Source organism: Balaenoptera borealis (genome assembly GCF_965194805.1).
Source record: "Balaenoptera borealis genome assembly, chromosome: 4".
Classification (NCBI taxonomy): Eukaryota; Metazoa; Chordata; class Mammalia; order Artiodactyla; family Balaenopteridae; genus Balaenoptera; species Balaenoptera borealis.
Genome location: NC_138861.1, coordinates 18,726,081 through 18,748,786, shown reverse-complemented (window position 1 = coordinate 18,748,786; position 22,706 = coordinate 18,726,081). Strand labels below are relative to the sequence as shown.

General features: G+C 38.5%; 1 protein-coding gene across 3 annotated transcripts in view; it reads right to left on the bottom strand.

Moving 5' to 3' along the window:
• The window catches only part of RAP1GDS1 (Rap1 GTPase-GDP dissociation stimulator 1), a 161,866-nt gene extending 147,971 nt beyond the window's left edge, over positions 1–13,895 (bottom strand). Inside the window, exon 1 of one of the 3 annotated variants that reach the window (XM_082391690.1) lies at positions 12,493–13,895. In XM_082391690.1, the coding sequence (XP_082247816.1) occupies positions 12,493–12,496 (4 nt within the window). In that variant the 5' untranslated portion in view covers positions 12,497–13,895. The remainder of the gene's footprint in view (positions 1–12,492) is intronic. The other 2 variants (XM_082391691.1, XM_082391694.1) reach the window with 2 other exon arrangements.
• Between the last annotated feature and the right edge of the window lie 8,811 nt (positions 13,896–22,706).

Genomic DNA, 22,706 nt, shown 5'->3' with positions numbered 1-22,706 from the left:
TAAATACATCAATGTAAGTTTTACGTTCTTATAATGATCAGTTTCATCTTTCATAATGAAGTTACTTGAGGAATCTTAGAAGGGGAATATTTTTCAGAAGAGCTAACAGAAATATTTTTTACAACCTGACAAATTTGTTGTTAAAAAGAATCTTAGATGATGTGAGCTTCTCACAGTTTTGAAAACAATTTTTTGTTAAAGTACGATGATCGCTGCTTATATTTTTTTTCCTGACTATAAAAAACAAAACTCCACCCATAAGTTCAGGGAACTTACTAGTTATCTGAAATTATTTTATACAACTATTTTTATATAGTTTTAAAAAATAATTTAAAATTTAAAAAATTTTGAATTATGATTTTATGTAATTCTTTTTATATAATTATTTTAAGTTTATATAATTCTTATATGTTAGAAAATACTTTCTAATACATAAGAAAATAATATTCTCTAGAAACAGTTTAGCAGTCTTATTGCACTTTGATTGCTTTTATAAATGCCATGCCATCATTTGCCCTAGAAAATGTATTTTATGCTTGAGAGTCAAAAAAGAAAGGAAAAATACAACAGATCTTGGTTTGGGGGCTAGTCGGTCTTTATTACGTAACTGAGCTTGAAGTTTTCCATATGATAATTTATATTAGTATGAAATGGGCATCCCCCTTCCATTTTTAATTGAAATCTATTATTTGGTTCCTATTCAATAATGATGTAATATTTTAAGGATATATATGAAATGGGGATTTAAAGACCTTAACTAACTTGCCAAAAGGCTATACTAAACAATTAATTAATTTACGGAAAAGCAGAGATTCCATCCTCTATCTCTTTGATTTCTTGTATCATTTGGTCAATTGAAAATTCAGTTTAATCATCACTGATGACCATATATATCATAGATAGTTAACTTTGCTCTTGACTAGTTGTACAATTTAATTTTCACAATTTCTTAATTTTAAAATAAATGTATTAATTTTCAAAAGTAATATAAGTTCAAAATTTTATCACAAGTTTGAATACAATTAACTCTTTAGTAGTTCAAAAGCTGTAACAGAAATTTCAGACATTGCAAATTTAAATACTTTCAAGAGTGAGAGAGTACCGAGTGAGATTTGTAGGATTTAAGATAATAGTAAGAGGGACTTCCCTGGTGGTCCAGTGGTTAAGAATCCGAGCTTGCAATGCAGGGAGCACGGGTTTGATCCCTGGTAGGGGAACTAAGATCCAACATGCCGGGAGGTGAGGCCAAAACAAACAAACAAACAAAACAATAAAAATAAAGTAAAATAAATAAAGTAAAAATAAAATAAAGTAAAAGAAGTGTCTTTAAAAAAAAAAGATAATAATAAGAAGTAATGAACTGGAGACCTTATACCCTGCCTAAAGGACAACTATCATTGATTGTCACCAATAGAAATACAGGTTCAGAGATCCTAAATGTTTAATTTTTCAAGAAAAGTTGGTGAAGCAGATTTTTATCAGAAATTTCCTGATTATTTAAATGTTGACAACTAATTCCAATTTCTAAAACTTCGTTAAAAAAATCCTTCTGCAGATTATATGTGGCCCATGGACTGCTGGTTTGCAAGCTCTGTTACAGACATGTCTATCATCACTATCGGGTAATGCTGTTAAATTAGAAGCAGAAGACTGACCTGAATCTGTAGTGACTCTATAACTGAACAAACAAGTATTTACTGAATGCCAATAAGAAATATGAAACACTGAGCAACTAAAATTATTGAATTATTGAATGTGTTATAGAAGTCCAAGAAGTGAGAGGTGTCCAGAGAACAATAAGAGGTCAGTATGAGAGGTCAGAAGTAGTTTTCATGAGCTAGACTAAGGAGAATGAATATGAAAAGTTATTCTAGAAGAAGGGGTAACATGAACAGTGGTGTCTTGGTGGTATCACTGACGAAGAATATTTAGGATAAAAGAAGATGTATTTCAGAGAGCAGTGAGAAATACAAGAGAGGTAGCAGACTTCTATGGACCTTGAAAGCTAAGCAGAGTTTAGATTTGATGTGATCGACAGTTGAAGCAATATTAGATCTTGAGTAGGGAAGTGACATGATCAATGTGGTGTCTTAAAAAAAGATGGTCATAGCACATAGAAAAGACTGGAGAGCACAGTCTAGTATCGAGAGGCCAACTAAGAAATGGTCTCAGTAGTAGCTGAGGTAAGGGCCTGGACTCTAGCAATAGAAATGGGTAGAGTTTCCCACTATCCTATTTACCTGAATGAATCCTTGTTATTAGCTTGTTTGTATGTGTGTGTGTGTGTGTGTGTGTGTGTGTGTGCGCCTATGTGTGTGTGTGCACTTTTTTTTCATTAACAGATTGGAGCTGGCCTAGTATAATGAACAGAACACTAGTTAAGGAGTTAGAAAATAAAGATTCTAGATCTGACACTGACCCTAACTAAATGTGTGAAATTGGGCATGTCTCTTAATCTCACTGAGCCTCAGCTCCATAATCTGGACAGAAAGAGACAGAGCCAGATAGATGTCATTGTTTGAGGCCCTGGGTCTTACAACTCCGAAAACCAACAATCTGAAGTATTCAGATAAAAATGTAATCTCTGGTTTCTTTTGAAAAGTCCGAAAATCTGGCTTCCTTGGGCCCTCATCTGTACATGGCAAAACCGGCTGGAGCTGAGTAGGGCATTCCTCTTTTAGGCTGGGCACATACTCTCTTAGTTGGCCATAGTCCCACCATTTCCCGTTGTAGCCCTTCGGTGAGACCCAGCATTAGTTACAATTCATCATGCTTTCATTGCTGTTTTTTTATTATGGTAGAGAAACATTTTTCTAAACTTTGTCTTTTATCAAAGGTGAGAAAATGAAAGACAAAAAGAAAGACATTTTGTCAAGAAAAACGAAAGAAAGCATACATTTTTATGGAAATAAAATATTCCTTTAGATTTAATATGCAAAAGAAAAAGAGTGCATATGTGTGAAAAGATCACCATTTAACCCTCTTTAATCATATAGTTTCATTTGAGTTTGGAAACCCTGTAATACATGTTGGAAACCTATTGAAAAAAATATCTAAGGAGTGAAATGATTAAATTCACATTTTAGAAAGAGTACTCTAGAAGCATGCACGAACTTAAGAGGGGGAATGCTGAAAGAACATCTGTTAGACTAGTAAAGTGGTTTCAAGAGGTGAACTGACATGTTTACAGTGGAGAAAGGAGGAGAGGATTGATTCAAGCAGGTAGAACTATTAGAATTTAGGGAACCCAAAGGGTGTTGGAAGTAGAATGATTCTAGATTTTAGGAATGGTTGACTGGATAAATGGTGATATCACCCAGGGAGTTACGGAATGCATAAGGAAGAAAAAGTCTTGGGAAAAGGTGAGGTAGTATAGCATTACTCTACAGCAGGAGTTGGCCAACTACAGCCCACCACCTGTTTTTATACAACCCACAAATCAAATGGCTTCACATTTGTAAATGGTTGAAAAAAGTCAAAAGAAGAATATATTTCATAATGTGTAAATCATATGAAATTCAAATTTCAGTGTCCACAAATAGAGTTTTATTGGGACATAATTCATTCCTTTATTTATTGTCTACACCTGTGTTCACTTCACTATGACAGAGGTGAGTCGTTGAGACAGCAACCATATGTGGTACTCTCATCACTTTACACTGTTGCTTGATGTACTACAAGTTGCAGTGACACAGTTATGATTGTTCAGTGTTTCGAGTACCATGTGTATTGCCATACCACAACATTTCACTTTGACCATCACATCAAAACGAAAAGAGAAAAGTATACTTCAAATATCATGCTTTTAATGTTTAAAGTGGCACATGGATTATTTTGTTACTGAATGAAATGGCAAACCACTGTATCACACAATGACACTATAGCTATGCTAGAAAAATTCAACATATATCTATATTACCAGACTAAGTATTCATCATATTCACAATTCATAGGAAAGTAATCGTCAGAGGAATTAGAAAATACAAAACAAAGTACCTCTGGGAGGTTGGGATTGACATATATACACTACTGATACTATGTATAAAATAGATAATGAGAACCTACTGTATAGCACAGGGAACTCTACTCAAAGCTCTGTGGTGACCTAAATGGGAAGGAAATCCAAAAAAGAGGGGATATATGTATACGTATAGCTGATTCACTTTGCTGTACAGTATACACTAACACAACATTGTAAAGCAACTATACTCCAATAAAAATTTTAAAAAATAAATGAAACAAAGTACCTCATCACAGCAGAATTTCTTCACAAAAAGAAAAAGTGAAAATGAAGTTGCAAACAAACTAAGTTTCCTAGGGCCTCACTTATTAGTCAAGCAAGGAAAGCTGTTTACTCATGGTGAGTTAATTAAACTGTATTTTGACTATAGCAGTTTCCAGAGGAGGAAAAAACTTGTTTAAGAAAAGCCTTTCAGTGAGAATAGCTACCTGAAGAGGTAAGGGCACTGGGAGCTATATCAATATTCAATTAAAAGACAAGACAAATAATTTTAAAAAGGTTTTCCTTGGTTCTTGATAAATTAACAGATAGATATTTGCGATACTGCATAGTGTTCTTATTTTCGAGAAGTCAAGGCTGAACGTGAAGTGACTGAAGAAGAGTCTCTATAAAGACTGCATAGAAGAGGCAAAAATATTTTTAAAGTTGAGAAAACATTAATTCAGTACAACCTGAAGTGGAATCTATTAAGATGTGTTACATCTGATGGTGGTAAAAAACATGTGAGGAACAGAAAAAGGCTTAGTTGAATAAATTTACAAAGTCTGTGAAAATAAGGTGTTTAAAGTCTATGTTTCTTCATTATGTTATTAATCAGCAGGTATTTTATGGGAAAAATATTTTAAACTAACATGTATGATTGAACCAATAGTATCAACTTCATTCACACTCACAGATTTAACCACTGTCGGTTGTTTGTACTTTGATAAGAAATAGAAGCTGCATATCCTAACTTGCCTTACCACACAACAGCTTAAGGGCTTAGCAGTTGTACGGTTTTACAGTGATTTTTTTTTTTTTTTAGCTCAATGGTGAGACTGAAATTTCTGAACAAAAAGAAGTGCCTTCAACCATTATTATCAAACAATGAATACCTTTGGAAATTATATTTTGCTGCAGATTTGATAATGTCTCCTTGAATCTGACCTGAAAGTCAAGGCAAAACAGTGCTTATATGTGAAACATACTGTGTTAAGTCATTTTGACAACATTTTCAAATCACAAGTAACCATCAATCTGCTTTATACATTTCTTGTGCTGTCAAAAGCTAAAAACAAGAAGATCTCTGTGCATATACAAATGTGCAACAGATATATTATGCAAGCTCAAACTACAGTTCCAGCAGTGTTTTTCAGACCTCACTGCAAGTGCAAAAGAAACTTCCATATATCAAAATCCATTTAACTATGCAATTGAGGACTTTCAATTGGTTAATCTGCAATGTAAACAGCATACTAAATGGAAACTATCAAGAAAATCTAAAAGAATTCTATACCTTCCATACAATTAATGGGATTATTAAGATCATATGCCCATGATTGATAGCAGCATTTGGTAGTACCTGTCTGTGTGAAAACATGTTTCAAAGACAAAATCAATTAAATGCCCTTACAGATCTGCATTAACAAATGAACAACTGCAATCAATTTTGATGATAGGGAAACTGGAAATCCCAATTAAATGAAACTGCTATCTCAAAAAAGGAATTACAATCTTTTCATTTGGAGACCTGTATTTTACAATAAATCATGTTCAATTCATGTTATATTTTGAATTTAGTCAATAAAAATTTTGTGGATATTTGCTTTTTCTCATATATAGGTTCACTCTTATCTATGTAATATCCTTGATTTTGCCTCTCGGCCTACAAAGCCTAAAATACTTACCATCTGGCCCTTTATGTAAAAAGTTTGCAGACCTCTGCTTTATGGTGATGCTATTCAAAGTGCAGCATCGTCTGGGAAATGTCTTGACAAGGCAAATTCTTGGCCCATCTCACACCTACTGAATCAGAATTTCTGAGGGTGAGCCCAGTAATTTTTTTTTTTAACAAGCTTATAGGTGATTCTTATGCAAGCTAAAGTGTGAGAATCAATGCTCTCAAACAGGATTTTAGAGACTTAGCTCTGTCCCCTTGGATAAATTATTTCTTTGAGTAAATAAAATGGGGATAGTGTCCCCCACTTCACAGAACTGTTGAAGAGATTAAAACTATTTAAAAAATATTAAAAAATGTAAAGTTTAACATGATTACTGACATCAATAATTCTTAATAAATGGTAATAAATGATAATTACTACTTCGAAGGTGTAGTGGGGCCTCCTTGCACCAGCCCATGAGATAATTAAATTTTTAGGAATTTTGTGAAGCAGTTATTAAAATAGCCATTATCAAAAATTAAATTTTATAAACTTAAAATTAAATAAGTTATATTAAAACAAAGTTATTAATAGTCAAAACTCATCACTACTTAATTACTTTACTACATTTTATTATTATGTGTGCTCATGAGGCTATTATGTCTGTATGGTGGCTATATTATATAATGGTGTGCTGCATCTCATTTCTTCCCGACTATGCATTCACAGGAAATCAACCACCACAAATCAGAGCTTTTTTGGAGAAAGGCTTCTGGCAAAACATTAATCAACATACCTCTGGTTATCATTATTAAAAATTACACAATGAATTCAGTTTTGAACTCAATGAGTTTGAACTGACTATGCACGTAGGGATGTCTAACCATCTACTAGATGAAAAGATAGAGCTCAGATATATATTTTTAGGCATCAGTAGCATATAGACAGTAGTTGAAGCCATAAACATGGACAAAATTGAGCAAAACAGCCTTTAGAGAAGGGGTCAGATACAGAAACCATACGGAAAAAGTTAATTTTGTGAACAAAAAGTCAGAAGGACTTTAGAGTTTATAAGTATAGCCAATTATGGCTAGCAGCTCAATTTAACTACTCCCATTTATCACTATCCTAATTCTTAGTTTTAACTCCTGGACTGCTTCTACCAACAAAAGTTGTATAAATAGATGTACTGAGAGAATTACATTACTCTGCAATTTGAATTCAGCATCCATATCTTAGCCAGCATGGGTAATGGTATTTTAGGCCATCTATTTAGACAAGTCTAACAAATTGGTTCATACTCAGAAGTTTCTACCTCAAGGAGACATTGCCCTTCGAACAATAAAGAAAAACAAGTTATATAGGGATGATTATAACACACTTAAGACATCAATGATATTGAGTATATTTCAAAGTTTAGTTTCAAAGAATTACAGAATTTTAGAACCAAAATAGACTTTATAACCTATTCTGATACCTTAATTTTTTTTGGCTCTTCTCTCCATAAGAAAGAGCTGTTTGTCAAGTTATATGTCTAGGAAAGCATTTTAAATTAAATTTTTTCCTTATCAGTTATCTGAACATCTCATTATCTAAAATTAACATGGACTTCCCAAAGGAGATGATCTTCCTTCTCCATCCCTCCTGATGTTCATGAGGGGATATTAAAAATTTACATAATTCTTTATGGCTGTTGCTGGTGCCTCTGATAACTCCAGAATCACCAAGTTCAGTTCAGCTGATCTGGAATCTCTGGAGAGAGCAATCACACTATTTCCCTAAAGGCACCTAGAAGCTCCAACATTCCACTGTGAAAATTAAAACTCTATGGTTCTCAAAATGAATTAAGGCTATTATAACTTCCCAAATAGTAGTACTAGAGACTTCAGAAAATATGACTCTGCCAAGGATAGTGAATCTAGCTCTCTCCCGTATGAAAAAAAAAAAGTGGGCATATACAAAATAGATATAAAGCCAATAAGAAAAATTATTGAACTAGTCAATATATAATCTATGCTCTTTTAAAACAATAAATTTTAGTGATTACCAGCTTACAAAAATATTTTATTGCTCTACCTTGACTTTTAAAGAATAAGTAAAAGTACCAATTTTAACTATTTATCTATGAAACTATTCCAGGACTTAGAAATGCAAGCCAAAACAAAAAAACAAAAAAACAAAAAAAAGACTTATGCGTAAGGCTTATACATACTTACAGAGAAAAAGAAAACTCCATGAATTAAGAGTGTAATTAGAGGTGAACATATAACTAGAGAAATCCCAAATTCATAAAGATGAATAATAAATAAAAAGTGATAAAACCATTCATTAGTAGAGTATCCTTTATGCAAACTGTCATGGAAAATTATAAAACCATTTCTAAACTCACTCTACATGACAGATACTGCAAAAACAGAAAGTATACTATACTGAGTCACAAAGACATAAAAAATGGAATGTCAAAGAAATGTGAGGCGCTATGGTGAGATTACAAATTGTTAGGCAAAAAAATAGCACGTGTCATTCCACATAAAGTGAGACATTTAAAAAATGTTTAAAGAAAACTATGCTTACGTACAGATCTTTAAACGGGGCAAGGAATATTGTACTGCTATACATAGTGAACTCTGTCTCCACTTACTCATTAGCCACTTAGCCTTTACAACTGACCTCCATAGCTATCATACCTCGTAAAGCTGCTTTTTAGAAAATACCCTAGGTAATATCCTAACCAAACTACATCAGCTTGGAGCCTTTTCTCAGTCCTATTACTCTTACTGTTCTGAAACAACAGCCATTATTGACCATTCACTCTTGAAATCAACCATATGCCTATTCTAGTCTTTCACTCCTACCTACTACTGTCTTTTTTGGTGTCAAATCGTTTCATTCTTTTTCCTTAACAATGGGGCATTCTTCAAGATTCTTACCTTGGACAAATTTTCTTCTTTTTCTTTGTTGACTCTCATCCTCCTACCTAACTTCAAATATTATCTCAGGAAAATTGTGGATAACATCCAGATCTCTAGCTCAAATCCTCTCTTGAGAGTTAAAATAACTGTTAAATATTTTTTACCGAGTTTTGGTTGGTCAACTGATGTTTACTGCATAGCTCCTACATGCAAGACACTACTGTTAGGAAATGTATTCAAAACCTAATATGAGAGTCCCTGTCATCAAGAAGCAGAGAAGCTCAAAGGCAAACTAAACAGTCCAACACATCAGGTCCAAAACTGACTATTAATTCACGTTTCCTCTTCCAGTGGATTAAATAGATATTTAAAAGATTCCACATTCTCATTATTGCCCAGGCAACAATGTATGACTCCTTTCTTAATTCCATATTCTTTATTGCAATTTTCTATTCCCATTGCCACAGGCTGGTTCGGGACAGTATATATTTTCACCCAAACTGCAACCACCACCTTCTGAATTATTGTCCAGTTTCTCATCCAATCCATCCTGCACTCAACTGACAGATTAATTTTCCTAAACCACAGATGTGCTCCATCACTTACCTATATAAAAATGTTTAACAGTCCCTCAATAGACAAGTCAAGTCTAAAAACTTCTTCGGCTTGACATTCAAGGTCCTCCATTATCTGTTCTTTACCTATTACAACTTTTTCATCTCTGTCACCCACTATTTCCTTACCTTTTGCTCCAGCCAAACATGGTTATTTAATCATATCCTGAAACTGTTTGAATGTTCCTATCTCTGTATCTTCCTTTATGTCATTCCTCTCCCTCTACTCCCATCCTGATTAAGTCTCCGTTCATTTCTACCTTTCAGAAGCTTAACCAACCATTAGATCAAATAACATCATTTTTCTGAAAACTCCTCTCCATCCTCTGAAACTATAAAATACGTTAAGGTCTTTTGTATCACTCATACTTTATTTCGTTACCTGTGTATGTAGAACATTATTCCTGTTAAGATTATAAGAAACCTGAAAAATGTTTTATTAATTTTTATCCTCCCACAGTACATTACATGTGGTTGATATTCAACAAATTACGCTGAATTTATAATAAAATATATACATAAAATAATAGCCATGGTCCATAAGACTACAAAGGAAGTTTCCTTCACTCTCTTATGGAGAAAAATCACTGCCACGAGAATATCTTTTTAAAAAATCACCTTACTTATTTCTTGAAAAGACATTAAAAAGTGATTTCTCCCCCACCATTAATCAGTACACCCCTTACGTATATATGAATTGTTATAATAACTTCCTTGGCTTCGAATATAACATTGCTTCCCAAGGTTTCAATTTTACATTATTGCATGTGCCTACTGATCACAAACTAAACCACTGAAAACAGCAGTGTATAAGGAAATAGCTTGCCTGGTGGCTGCTCCAGAACCTGTACCTCTCAGACAACCCAACTTATTTTTTTTGAGAGAGAGAAGAGCAGTCATAGTGTAATTATACTTCTCTGTTCCCACTTCCTTCACATCTCCATCACCTCCATAATACCTACCAACCCGAATGTCTGTTCAGAGCCCATACTTTCAGGTTCACAAGTTGAAAATAATAAGACAGGTTTCCAGTTCAACAATTAATTGACCAAAGATTTACTGAATACAAACTATGTGGTAAGCACTGTAGAGGACCCCAAAATTCATAAGACACAAATTTCATCTTCTGGAACACATGATTAAATGCACAACACACACACCTTAACAACTCCATTATAAAGCAGATTACGTAAGGGCTAGAAAGCTTCCAGCAAGGTACAAACAGAATGGTAAAAGGAGAGAGAGTGCTTCATCAAAGTATACCTGACAAGCTTCAAATGAGAGATGGATTTCTATTTGGACTTTCTTTGAAATCAAGTAAAGAATTCAAGATTTTCAAGATTAATTATTTTTAAGTAAATTATTTAAGTATTTTTTCACTGGTATTGCAACAGAATGGAATTTTTTCTACTGAAAAGGTACAGATTTAACATGTAAGTTAAAATTTTAGTTAAACAGACTTTTTTTTAGCTCATCTTGAAACATGGGGAAATATATCTTATAGGCCAAACTTGTGCCTATAATTAAGAAGAAAATTTTTGTTATGTTCAAGGGAAAGACACAATGTGTCCAATAATCCGAACTAATATTTATTTAAAATTCTACTCCCAGAGAAAGACTAGATACATATAAATGGGCCGCCCAATTTTTACAGAAATCTGTCAGCATACCAATAGTACATTAAAAAGGAAAAAACTGAACAACTGAAAATAAAATTCTGGGACCTAGATTCATTTTTCATTCATACCACCTCCTCTTGTAACAATGATCTCTTCCTCATATACGGCCAAAGGTCTGAATCAGAGCTTGGAGCATTTGCTTTTCGAGTAGGCTCCATCGACACCAGATACTTCTTTGAAGATTCAGAGTTGCCATGACCTAACTCTGTACGTGTTGGGCAATGTATTGACAGATGAAAGGACCACACTCATCTCAAGCTTAAAATAACTTGCAGGGAAGGGGTGGGAAAAGTCCGAGTTGACAGATGCCAATGTAGCAAATTTTAAAAAGAGGAAACTATGATAGACAGGAATGGAAGCAAACTGGGGAACTTGCAGAAGTATGGCATTCCAAATTGCTACTATTTTTTTAAAACTTTCGTCTTTTAATTACATTACAGCATCCATGAGACGTTTCTGCAATTACTGAACTTAACAATTAAGCAACATATTATGAAAAAAAATTTTTAGGTTTAAATTACATGCAGTTTTATAAAACATATTTGCTTTTAAATATCTCATCCAAAACTCTTGATATTAACGCGAAAGAACTAAAATCGGATTATGGAGATTTCGACAAGGGAAGCTGGGAAAGAATAACATTAAGTTCGGTAACATGTTACGGGCAGGTTGCAGTTTCCCTGCTACAGTAGGCAGGCGAAGGAACCAAGAGAATGGGTTGAGCACAGGAATATTGCACACTGTAGTCACCCAACACTAATTCAACAGATAGCGGGCTCTATCCATCCTTCCTCACGTTCCTCGTGGCCTCTGACAAGTCATCCTTTCAACCTATGAGACTGTCTGCTCTCCCCCCACCGAAAATAATTTCCGTGCAGGTTGTAAAATCTCCCGCACAAACTACTTGCTCACACCTCCTCGCCTTGGGATGGGCAGTCCCCAAGATGGGGAAAGGTCGCCCTGGCAGAGACGTTACGTTAAGTGGTCTTTCCCGCGGTCCGCCCCGACCCTCCAGCCCAGCAGCCGCGGGAGAAAGGAAGCGGGCGGCCTCCGAAGAAACCGGGATGGGGCAGCGGATGCGAGCCCGCGAGGCAGGCTCTGTGGTGCCCGAGCACCGGCTCGGGCAGGAAGAATGGAGGAGGGGAGGCGAGGCAGCGAGGTGCCCGAGAGCCGGGCGGGCGGGCGGTCCGGCCCGCGGCCCGACCCCACCCCGCACTCGGGACCCTCCCAGCCCGCGGACTCGGCGTGCGTTCCGCGTGCGCCGACTCTCCCCGGAGGAAGAGCCACTGCCTCACACCAGTGGATTCGAGAAATCTGGCAACTTTGCGCGAGAAATGCTTCCCACCCTGCAACACGCCGAGAAAGAGAAATATGTCAGGCGATGACGGGGGAGGAAGGATGACTTACCCATGGTCCTCCCAGAGGGTGAGGAGCCGGCAGGGCGAGGCGAAGGTCTCCGGTGCGGGCGGCGCGGCGCTGTGTCCTCCCTCTACCTCCGCCTCTCCTGCAGCCAGAGAGGGACCCGCGGGGGGTGGCCGCCGGGGAGGAGCAGCTACTGCTGCCGCTGCAGCTGCTGCAGGCGGCGCGGCCGCGGCGGGGACGAACGGCGAGGGGCGGGGCGGGGTAGGGCGGGGCGGGCGGGCGCAGCCTGCGGCGGGCGCGGCTCCGCGGGCGGGAGGCGGAGGCGCCGAGCCTGCTGGAGCGGCGTCCGCCTCGACGCGCGGTCTGGGAGCGCCCCGCCCTCCCCAGCGAGCATGCTCAGTACTTCCCTTTTTTTTTTCCCCCCCGGGGCAAGAGAATCTGAAAGTGCTGGTGGGTGTGTATGTGCGGGCCGGCTACCGCCGCCGCGGAGGAGCTTGATGGCGGCAGCTTGAGGGGTGGAGGGTGAGCCTCAAGAAGGCAGGGCGCGGGGACGCTGAGCCCGAACTATTACCCTCCGGCTCGCTACCCCGACCCCACCAACCCACACCCAGAAAACGGGCCGGTGTTTATTACGGGGCAGCCCGGGTGCACAGGCGGGAATTTCCCGAAGGAGGAAACGCTGGGCCTCCTCAGACCTGGGAGGGTAGTCGGAAAGCAAAGCGGACGTCCTGAAACGAACCTGGAATAGACCTACTGGCGATGAGGCCAGCGCCTCTGGAGATAAGATACCTGGGGACGCCCGTTTTCAGAGCAGCCTGTGGGCTCGTTGGGCGGCCGCTGAGAAGGCGCTCAGTATTAGCGGGACAGTTAAGACCAGTTTAAAGAGAGAAGTCCGGGCAGCGAGAGGAGTGATCGCCCCGGGATGTCCTCGGAGAGTGTGTCGTCCTCCTTCCTAGAGGAGTGCGGCCTTCCTTTCCCCGGAGGACACCTGGAAAGCCACGTAACGAGGGTGCCCTGGCCGTCGGGCTCCACCCTCCCGGGATGTGCCCAGCTGTGCCCGGCTCCCGTGGAACGCGGCCGGAACAAGGTTGCCACGGCGGGAAAATAAAAGTCCACTGAGTCGGCTGCGGCCCCGCAGGGTCCGCCGGCCGGAGTTTCCTCGGTCCGCGGGGCCGCCGCCCGCTCCCGACACCCCCCCTAACTGCGGGGAAAACCTGAGCCGCGCGCTCCCTTTTGAGGGCGCCCTCCCAACTGGGCATGCGCGCGGGGCGGAGGCTGGTCGTGGGTCCTCTACCCTGGGGGAGGAGGCTGGGGGAAACCTGCCATTTCTCCGCAGCCTGGTCGTGGCCTGAACGCTCTCTGGTGGCTGGGGTGAGGGATCAGGTCGCTCTCCCGAGGCAGCAGCAACTGCAGTCCTGCGAGGGAAAGGGCGCCGTCAGCAGCACAACCTGTGAGAGGGAGATGCTGAATAACTCAACGGAAATTCCTCTCCCTTTTCAACTTTTGCTCTTCCGACTCAAGTGTTGAGAAAAAGGTGCCCCCCGCCCTTCATCCGTGGCCCCTCTTAACAGTCATATCACAAGCACACAAGTCAGAATAGGCCTTGTAATTCGTTGAGCAGACAGCCGATTTTCTAAAACAAAAAGGAAACATGATAATAAAAAGGTTTGATAAAACAAGAAAATACAATAGAACTACAGAAGTGAAAACTATTAGACTTCTGTGATGCCCAAGACAATCAGGCTCTTCAGTCCTACTACGCTGCTTTCCTTTCTGTGATATAAGAATGCTCTTGCTTTTTGCCTCAAAATAGTCTTACAGAACAGAATTAGTTTCCTAGGGCTGCTAAGTACCACAAACTGGGTGGCTTAGGACAGCAGAAATGTATTTTCTTACAGTTCTAGAGGCCAGAAGTCTGAAATCGAAGTGTGGGCAGGCCCATGCTCACCCCGAAGGCACTAAGGAAAGATTTCCTCCTGGCCTCCCCTAGCTTCTGGTAGGTCCTTGGCCTATGGTAGCATAACGGCAGACTTCACATGGCATGTCTGTTGAAATTTTTCTTTTTTATGAGCACACCAGTCATTTTCGATTAGGGGCCCAACTACTCTAGTATGACCTCATCTTTAATTATATCCGCAGTGACCCTATTTCCAAATAAGGTCACATTCTGAGGTATTGGAGGTTAGGACTTCAACATATAAATTTTATAGGGAACGTGAGTCAATCCATAACACATACCGATGCAAGCTACACACATACACACACACCCCCACACACCCCTACCATGTTCCACTTTCATTTTGGAGCTCTCCAGAAGACTAGACCAGACTTGGGCCTTTGTATTGCTGCTCATTTTTTGTCCCTCTCTCTTTCTTTAACCTTACATTAATCTCTTCCAGATTCTCAAGTTCACTTGCTTCGTCTTTCCTGCTACCTTCCTTTTGTAGTTATATATTACAATAATTTCTAAGAGCATCTTTTATCTTTTGTTGGGATGCATAAATTGAAACTAGCAAAAGCAGCTGAAGAGGTTCTGTGACCTCCCACCTGACACTAGTTTAGGTGCCTTCTTTGTTCTGCTCGAATCCACAAGCCATCCCCTCAGCACCCCTACCGGTTAAAACCACAGGGCTGTCCAGGCAAACTGCATAGTGAATCCCATTGCACTGCTGTGTAACCATAGTGAGACCCAATACTGACTGCAACATGCAGATGTGGGCCGGTATAATGCCTACCCCTTTCACACCAGTTCCCCTCCCCTTCCTTGTCTTCTCCTGTCATAGGAATGTCATAGGAATATCTTTTTATTCAAATCTTATCTATGTGAGGCCTTCCCTAGCCATTTTATCTAAAAGTTCAACACTAGCCCCACTTCCATACTTTATTTTTTCCTTACCACTTATCACTAAAATAATATATATTTCGCTTATTAGCTATCACCCCATTTAAATTTAAGCTCTCCAAGGGCAGGAATTTTTGTCTGCCTTATTTGCCATTATGTCCTCAGTGCCAGAACAAATGCTCACAGAGCAAATGCTCAGTAAAAATCTGTTGTATGAATGGAAAGTCTTTTCATTCTTTCTTTCAGAGTTTTTGTCTTTAAAAAGCAAGAATGGTGTCAATATTCTTTTTATAAACTCTAGCACCTTACCAAGTAAAATCAGTTATGCAATAAATATTGATGATGATGACAGCTGCTATCTGTGTTGTTTCTGTCTTAAACTATGAATCTTCTAAAGGGTAGGGACTAGTTTTTGTACTAATTTATTCACTCATTCGGTTAATAGAGATTTATTGAGTGCCTACTGTGTATCAGGCACTATAGTAGGCATTAGGGATAAAGAATAAACTATGGTCCCTGCTCTCAAAAAACTTATATATTAGAAAAATTCCTTTGATGAAACTTCCAGTCATTGATCACATAAATAGCTAGAAAATATACTCCTGATGTCAAAAGAGTTTTCCAGAATAAATCTACTAGTTCTCATGCTCCAGGTTAAGCAATGCTCAGGATTTGATTAGGCCTGCTACAAAGTGAAGGAGGAAATTCTATCCAGAAATACCTATATATTCATGAAGTATCACAGATTTATTTGTGTAACAAATTATTGGGGTAGGGGCAGGTGAAGAGAAGTATCAAGGAAAATGTTTATTAGAAAGGGTCATAAGCACTACCTTTTGACAAGGTTTATAACAAAACTTACCTCATTTATGCATGTAAACTTCAAAAGGTTAGAAGGTGCTTTAAATTCTGTAAAGGAAATGCACTGGGAGGGGCAGAGCAAGAGGAAGTAGAAAGAGAAGAGAAAGAATGTTCTTTAAAAGATAAATAGGGAACTGATTGCCACTTCTTCCCCATGATGTTCTGAATAGCATTTAAGGGAATCTCACTGGAGTAGTTAACTGGACTTTGCAGTGATAAAAAATGGTTTGTCAGTGAACAGTCTTCTGCCTAAACTCTATAGTTTTGTAAGGCCTCAGTGGGGTTAGGCTAGTCCAGGTTGAACAACTGAAATGTCTTAACCCCTAGCTCACTGTAATCCTATCCCACCCCCTCCTCTCGTTTACTTCCTATATTAACCATTTTCTACATCTTATAAAATCTAAATTTTCTTTTTTCATAGTTTGTCACCTCAAATTACCAATGTCTACATATTGCAAACAATTATAGGCCTAGATTATATACATTTTTTATTTGTTTTGTTTTGTCCACAACACACGGCATGTGGGATCTCAGTTCCCCGACCAGGGATGGATCCTGTGCCCCCTGCATTGGAAGCACGGAGTCTTAACCACTGGACCACCAGGGAAGTCCTATATACGTTTTTCAGATGGGACGAAGCACTTTGCAATCAGTCAGGTAGTTGCTGAGCATCTCTTCTGAGCTCAGCACTGTGCTGGTGCTCTAAGAGATAGGTGTAGGTACGCATCATGCAAAACAAGAGTAGGAACAGTCTATTTCTAAAGTTTCTTCCTATTAGAAAATCGCCTAAATCTGTGAGTACTAACATATAAAGAACACTAGTCAAAGAAGTCAAAGATGGCTTCATAAGATGTGGATGGATAGAATTTTTTTGAAGATATTATGAGGAGAAAGGAATCTATTCCAAGAGAGAAAGAGTATGAGCTAAGGCACAGAGATGTCATATTCATAAGACCATACAAAGGTACATGTTGAGGCATATTGGGAAATAAGACTGAAAAATGTAGTAAGAGGGACAGATTATGAGGGCCTAAAATAGCAAAAGGAATTTGAACTTGATAAGGTAGGAAACAGGGAACCATTGAAAGTTTCTGAGAAATGGAATGTGGTGAAAACAATATAGGGGGCAGGAGAAGAAGTAGTAGATTTAAAAAAGCAATACTTACTGAGAGCATGTGACATTCTGTCTAGGAGTTAGGTACACAAGGGTGAATAAGAGGGTTTTGGCCCTCGAGAAGTACAGTGGTAGAGACAGACAAGTGAACAGAGTACATGCTGTAAGTAATAGGACAGAGTAGTGTGGAAGAATATAGGTAGGACATTTAACCCTGTCATGGAGAGCCTCCTGGAGAAGATGCCATCCAGCAGAGACCTGAAGGAGGAACAGAAGTCAACCAATCAAAAGGCTTTATGTACATGGGCCTGGAGACAAGAGTTTGCTTCTTTGAGGAACCTGCAAGCAGTTGGTGGCTACAGTGAGATGTGCACAGATGTGGGGAAAGGGAGAAGGTCATGGAACAAAGTGGACAAGTAAGAGGGATCAAATCTTGTAGGGCCTTGATGGCTGAGGTAAGATATTGGACAGTATCCTGAGGGCAGCAGGAAGCTACTGGAGGGTTTAAAGTTTGAAAATGACATAGTTAAATTTATATTTGAGTAGTTGCAAAGTGGAAAGTGCCTAAGAATGAGGTCTAGACTAGAAACTGGGAGACTGTTGCAATATTCCAAATGTGAGCTGAACTGAAATAGAAGCAGTAGGGATAGAGAGTAATGGACAGTCCTGAGAAATACTAAGGAAGTAGTATTGGCTTGGTGATTGATCAGATGTTGTTTAGGATTGTTTATTTTAAATATATAGCAGCACTAAGGGTGAGGTATTATTATCTCAGCTTTACAAATGATGAAACATGTTAAGAGAGGTTAAATAATTTAACTTAGGATCTACAACTAATGCATAAAGGAAGCAGAAGTCAAATCAAAGCCTCTCTGACTCAAATCCTCACTGCAATAATGTGTAGATAAATGTGTTGAGGGAAAATACCTTATATTTTGTGTGACCTCAACAGATTAAAAATACTATGTTGTAAAATATTTTTATTTGAAGTGAGTTTCATTGTCTTTAAAATATTTTTTGTGTGCTCCTTCTTCTCTGAACTTTACAAGTTTAAAAGACAGAATCTCTGTGTTACTATACTATTTATGAGTATTGAATAAAGCTACTTTTGATTAAGATAGGCTCAGTTATTCTTGAAATAATATTTGGCCTATTTTAATTTCAGTTGGCTTTGCCATTCTGTTGCATTAAAAGGGGGGTTAGAAGTTTGCTATGCATCTAGGATTCTAAATCATGACATGCAGGGATTCGTTCATTACATTTGTATGTTTTTAGATGGTTTGGTAAATACGGATAAACTTTGTTTCCTTTTCTTCCTGTAAACTTCAAATTTTTTTTTTAAAGGTGAACTTTTTTTAAAATTAATTAATTAATTAATTAATTAATTAATTAATGGCTGTGTTGGGTCTTCGTTTCTGTGCGAGGGCTTTCTCCAGTTGTGGCAAGTGGGGGCCACTCTTCATCGCGGTGCGCGGGCCTCTCACTATCGCGGCCTCTCTTGTTGCGGAGCACAGGCTCCAGACGCGCAGGCTCAGTAGTTGTGGCTCACGGGCCTAGTTGCTCCGCGGCATGTGGGATCTTCCCAGACCAGGGCTCGAACCCGTGTCCCCCTCATTGGCAGGCAGACTCCCAACCACTGCGCCACCAGGGAAGCCCTAAACTTCAAATTTAACTCAGTCCTTAAAAGGTTTTTAGTGAGATACCAGCTCAGAAAGTGACATCTCAGTCTACAGACTGCTCACTGAGTTTTGTCGCCTCATTTTTTCTTTCATGTTTCATAATAATGAGAAAGTCGTGCCAAAGTAAAATGAATAGGTGGCGTGAGAACATTGAGACCTGATGGCTGAGTGCATTACCATGGAGGGAAAGGGAGTTCAAGACACAAGAATGCTGAGTCCTAGTCTACCTCTAACCACCTCTGTGGCAGTTAATTTTGTCTTTTGGGATAGTTCGCTGTGTCTCTGGGTCTTACATTTTGTCTTTGTGAATACTGTAAATTATAATAGGTCTGTCAAGGGGAGAAAACATGAACTGTCTTGCACATTTAAGGAATATTTTCCTCACGGTGCACGGTTCTGATAGAGGCATTCAGTTCTACTACCTAAGATTATCTCCACGCTCCAGCCCACCCACCCACATGTACATATCCTCACAAACTTGCTAGAGAAATCCTCCAAGTCTTAAAACATTTCATTCCTCCTACCCTGGACTGGCCTAAGGCAAAACTGGGAATTAACTGAAATTAGTCTGATGCTCTTGGGATTATTTATGTGTCAAAAACTCTCATGTATCAATAACACTAACATCTAATACTAACCACGTGAGTTAGATATTTTACAGATAAGGAAATGGAGAAACAAGATATTTTAATTAATTTGCCTAGTGTCACATGACCAATAAAAGGTAGAGCTGGAATTTGAACCAAGTCTGTTTGATTTCAAAGTCCACGCTCCTTCCATTTCATTGCATTGCCTCATGTAAACTTGTTTCCTCACCCCTAACCTCACCTCCACTGTAACACTTCATGAAAAAGAAACACCTGTATTTTATCTTACCTACTTCTCCACACTGGCAAGGTTAACTATCTGGTTCATGAATGATTTTCTTTTCAGAATTAACGGAAGCTAATCTAGTGATCTATGCCAATAGGCTTATAACCATCCATTCCTCTTGTGAAACATATGTAAGCATTTTAAGAGTGGTGTTTTAGATAAAAATAAAGTAATTCAAAAGAGGAGTTCTGATTAGATTATCTTGCTTCCTTCGTACACTTTTTTTTTCTTCATATACTTTTGTGTAGCCCAAATCACCAGTAATTGCCCATTTTCCCTACTTAGGATTTTTCCAGATCCTTTTGAAGTCTCCACCATTTCCTTTTCGGGGGTCCTCTTTTATCTACTTTAAAATTCACCTAAAGACTTCCTTAAGGAGACATATTCTAACTTAATCTCATGCAACCCTGATTAAGAAGTTGTTAGTGCTTATAAAGCTCCTATAACAAAAACTGGCTTATTCAGACTTCTGAACAGAAAACCTCATTAACCAGCATGTCTCTTTACCTACAGTTCACTGATAATTGATTCTCATAATGATGATCCTGAAGATTCTAAAGTAGTAAAGACTGAATAAAGTTTGCTTAATGTATTTGTTTCCCATGGCTGCTGTAACAAATTACCACAAAATTATTGGCTTAAAACATCATAGATTTATTAGCTTACAGTTCTGGAGGTCAGAAGTCCAAATTGGAGTTCACTGGGCTAAAATCAGGGTGTTAGAAAGAAGGGCTTTATCCCTTTTTGGAGGCTCTAGAGAAGCATCTGTTTCCTTGACTTTTCTAGCTTCTAGAGGCTGCCCGCATTCCTTAGCTTGTGTGCTCCCTCCAGCCTGCAATCACATCCCTTCCTCTCACTCTCCTGACTATTTCTTTCCCTTTTAAGGGCCCTCATGATTATATTGGGCCCAGTAAAATAATCCAGGATCACCTTCCCATCTCATGATCCTTAATTTAATCACATCTGCAAAGTCCCTTCTGCCATGTAAGGTAATATATTTTTTATTTTTTTCTTTTTCTTTTTATTGAAGTACAGTTGATTTACAATGTTGTTAGTTTCAGGTGTACAGCAAAGTGATTCAATTCTCTCTCTATATGTATATCTATTCTTTTTCAGGTTCTTTTCCATTGTAAGTTATTACAAGATATTGAATATAGGTCCCTGTGCTATACAGTAGGTCCTTGTTTATCTGTTTTACATATAGCAGTGTATATCTGTTCATCCCAAACTCCTAATTTATCCCTCATCTCCTTTCCCCTTTGGTAACAATAAGTTTATTTTCTATGTCTTTGAATCTGTTTCTGTTTTGTAAATAAGATCACTTGTATCATTTTTTTAATATTCCACATAGAAGTGATATCATGTTATTTGTCTTTCTCTGTCTGACTTACGTCACTTAGTATATAATCTCTAGGTCCAAAGGTAACATACTGACAGGTTCCAGGGACTTGAACATAGATATCTTGGGGGTGGAGGGGCATTATTCTGCCTACCTTGGTAGTTAATATTAAATTTATTTTGTTCCATTAAATGTATGACAATTAGCAAAAACCTATAGGCATAGATGATACATATGTGATATGTATATGTGAGTGTACATGATAAATTTGTTAACTAGTTATTTAATCATGCTGGAAAATAGACTTTAACTTTTATTTTATATATATGTTTTAATCATTTCATGGATATACATATTTGTCTTTCTAGATCCACTATCCAGATCCACTCTTTTATGTCCTTTTTTCCTTCCTAGAATCTAGTAGTAGTTCTATTGGCTTGGCCAAAAAATTTCTTCAGTTTTTAACTAAAAATAAAAGACACATTTTTCATTTTCACCAAGAACTTTATTGAACAACGTATTCACCGTTTTGATCCACTCACTACCTTCTGCCATTTTTCAGGCAACTTCATAATTCCATCTTCCCAAAACTTTTTTATCTTTTTGAGCAAAGAACTGTTGCAGGTGCCTTTTACAGTCTTCCAGGGAATTGAAATTTTTTCCATTAGGAGAATTTTGTAAAGACGGAAATAAATGGAAATCCAAAGGTGCAATGTCTGGTGAATACGGCGGATGAATCAGAACTTCCCAGCCAAGCTGTAACAGTTTTTGCCTGGTCATCAAAGAAACACGCGGTCTTGCGTTATCCTGATGGAAGATCATGCGTTTTCTGTTGACTAACTCCGGACACTTTTCGTCGAGTACTGCTTTCATTTGGTCTAACTGGGAGCAGCACTTGTTGGAATGAATCATTTGGTTTTCCGGAAGGAGCTCATAACAGAGGACTCCCTTCCAATCCCACCATATACACAACATAACCTTCTTTGGATGAAGACTGGCCTTTGGTGTGGTTGGTGGTGGTTCATTTCACTTCCCCCATGATCTCTTCCATTCCACATTATTGTACAGTACCCACTTTTAATCGTCCGTCACAATTTGTGTTAAAAACAGAATATTTTTGTTATGTTTAAATAAAGAATCACATGCGGAAATACGGTCAAGAAGGTTTTTGTCACTTAACTTATGTGGAACCCAAACATCTAAGAGATGTACATAACCAAGCTGGTGCAAATGATTTTCACCGCTTGATTTGGATATTTCGAGTATGTCGGCTATCTCCCGCGTGGTATAACGTTGATTGTTCTCAATTAATATCTCGATTTGATCGCTATCAACTTCAACTTGTCTACCCGACCGTGGAGATCGTCCAGCGAGAAATCTCCAGCTCGAAACTTCGCAAACCACTTTTGACATGTTCGATCAGTCACAGCACCTTCTCCATATACTGCACAAATCTTTTTTTGCGTTTCAGTTGCGTTTTTACCTTTCTTGAAATAATAAAGCATAATATGCCGAAAATGTTGCATTTTTCCTTCCATCTTCAATCTTAAA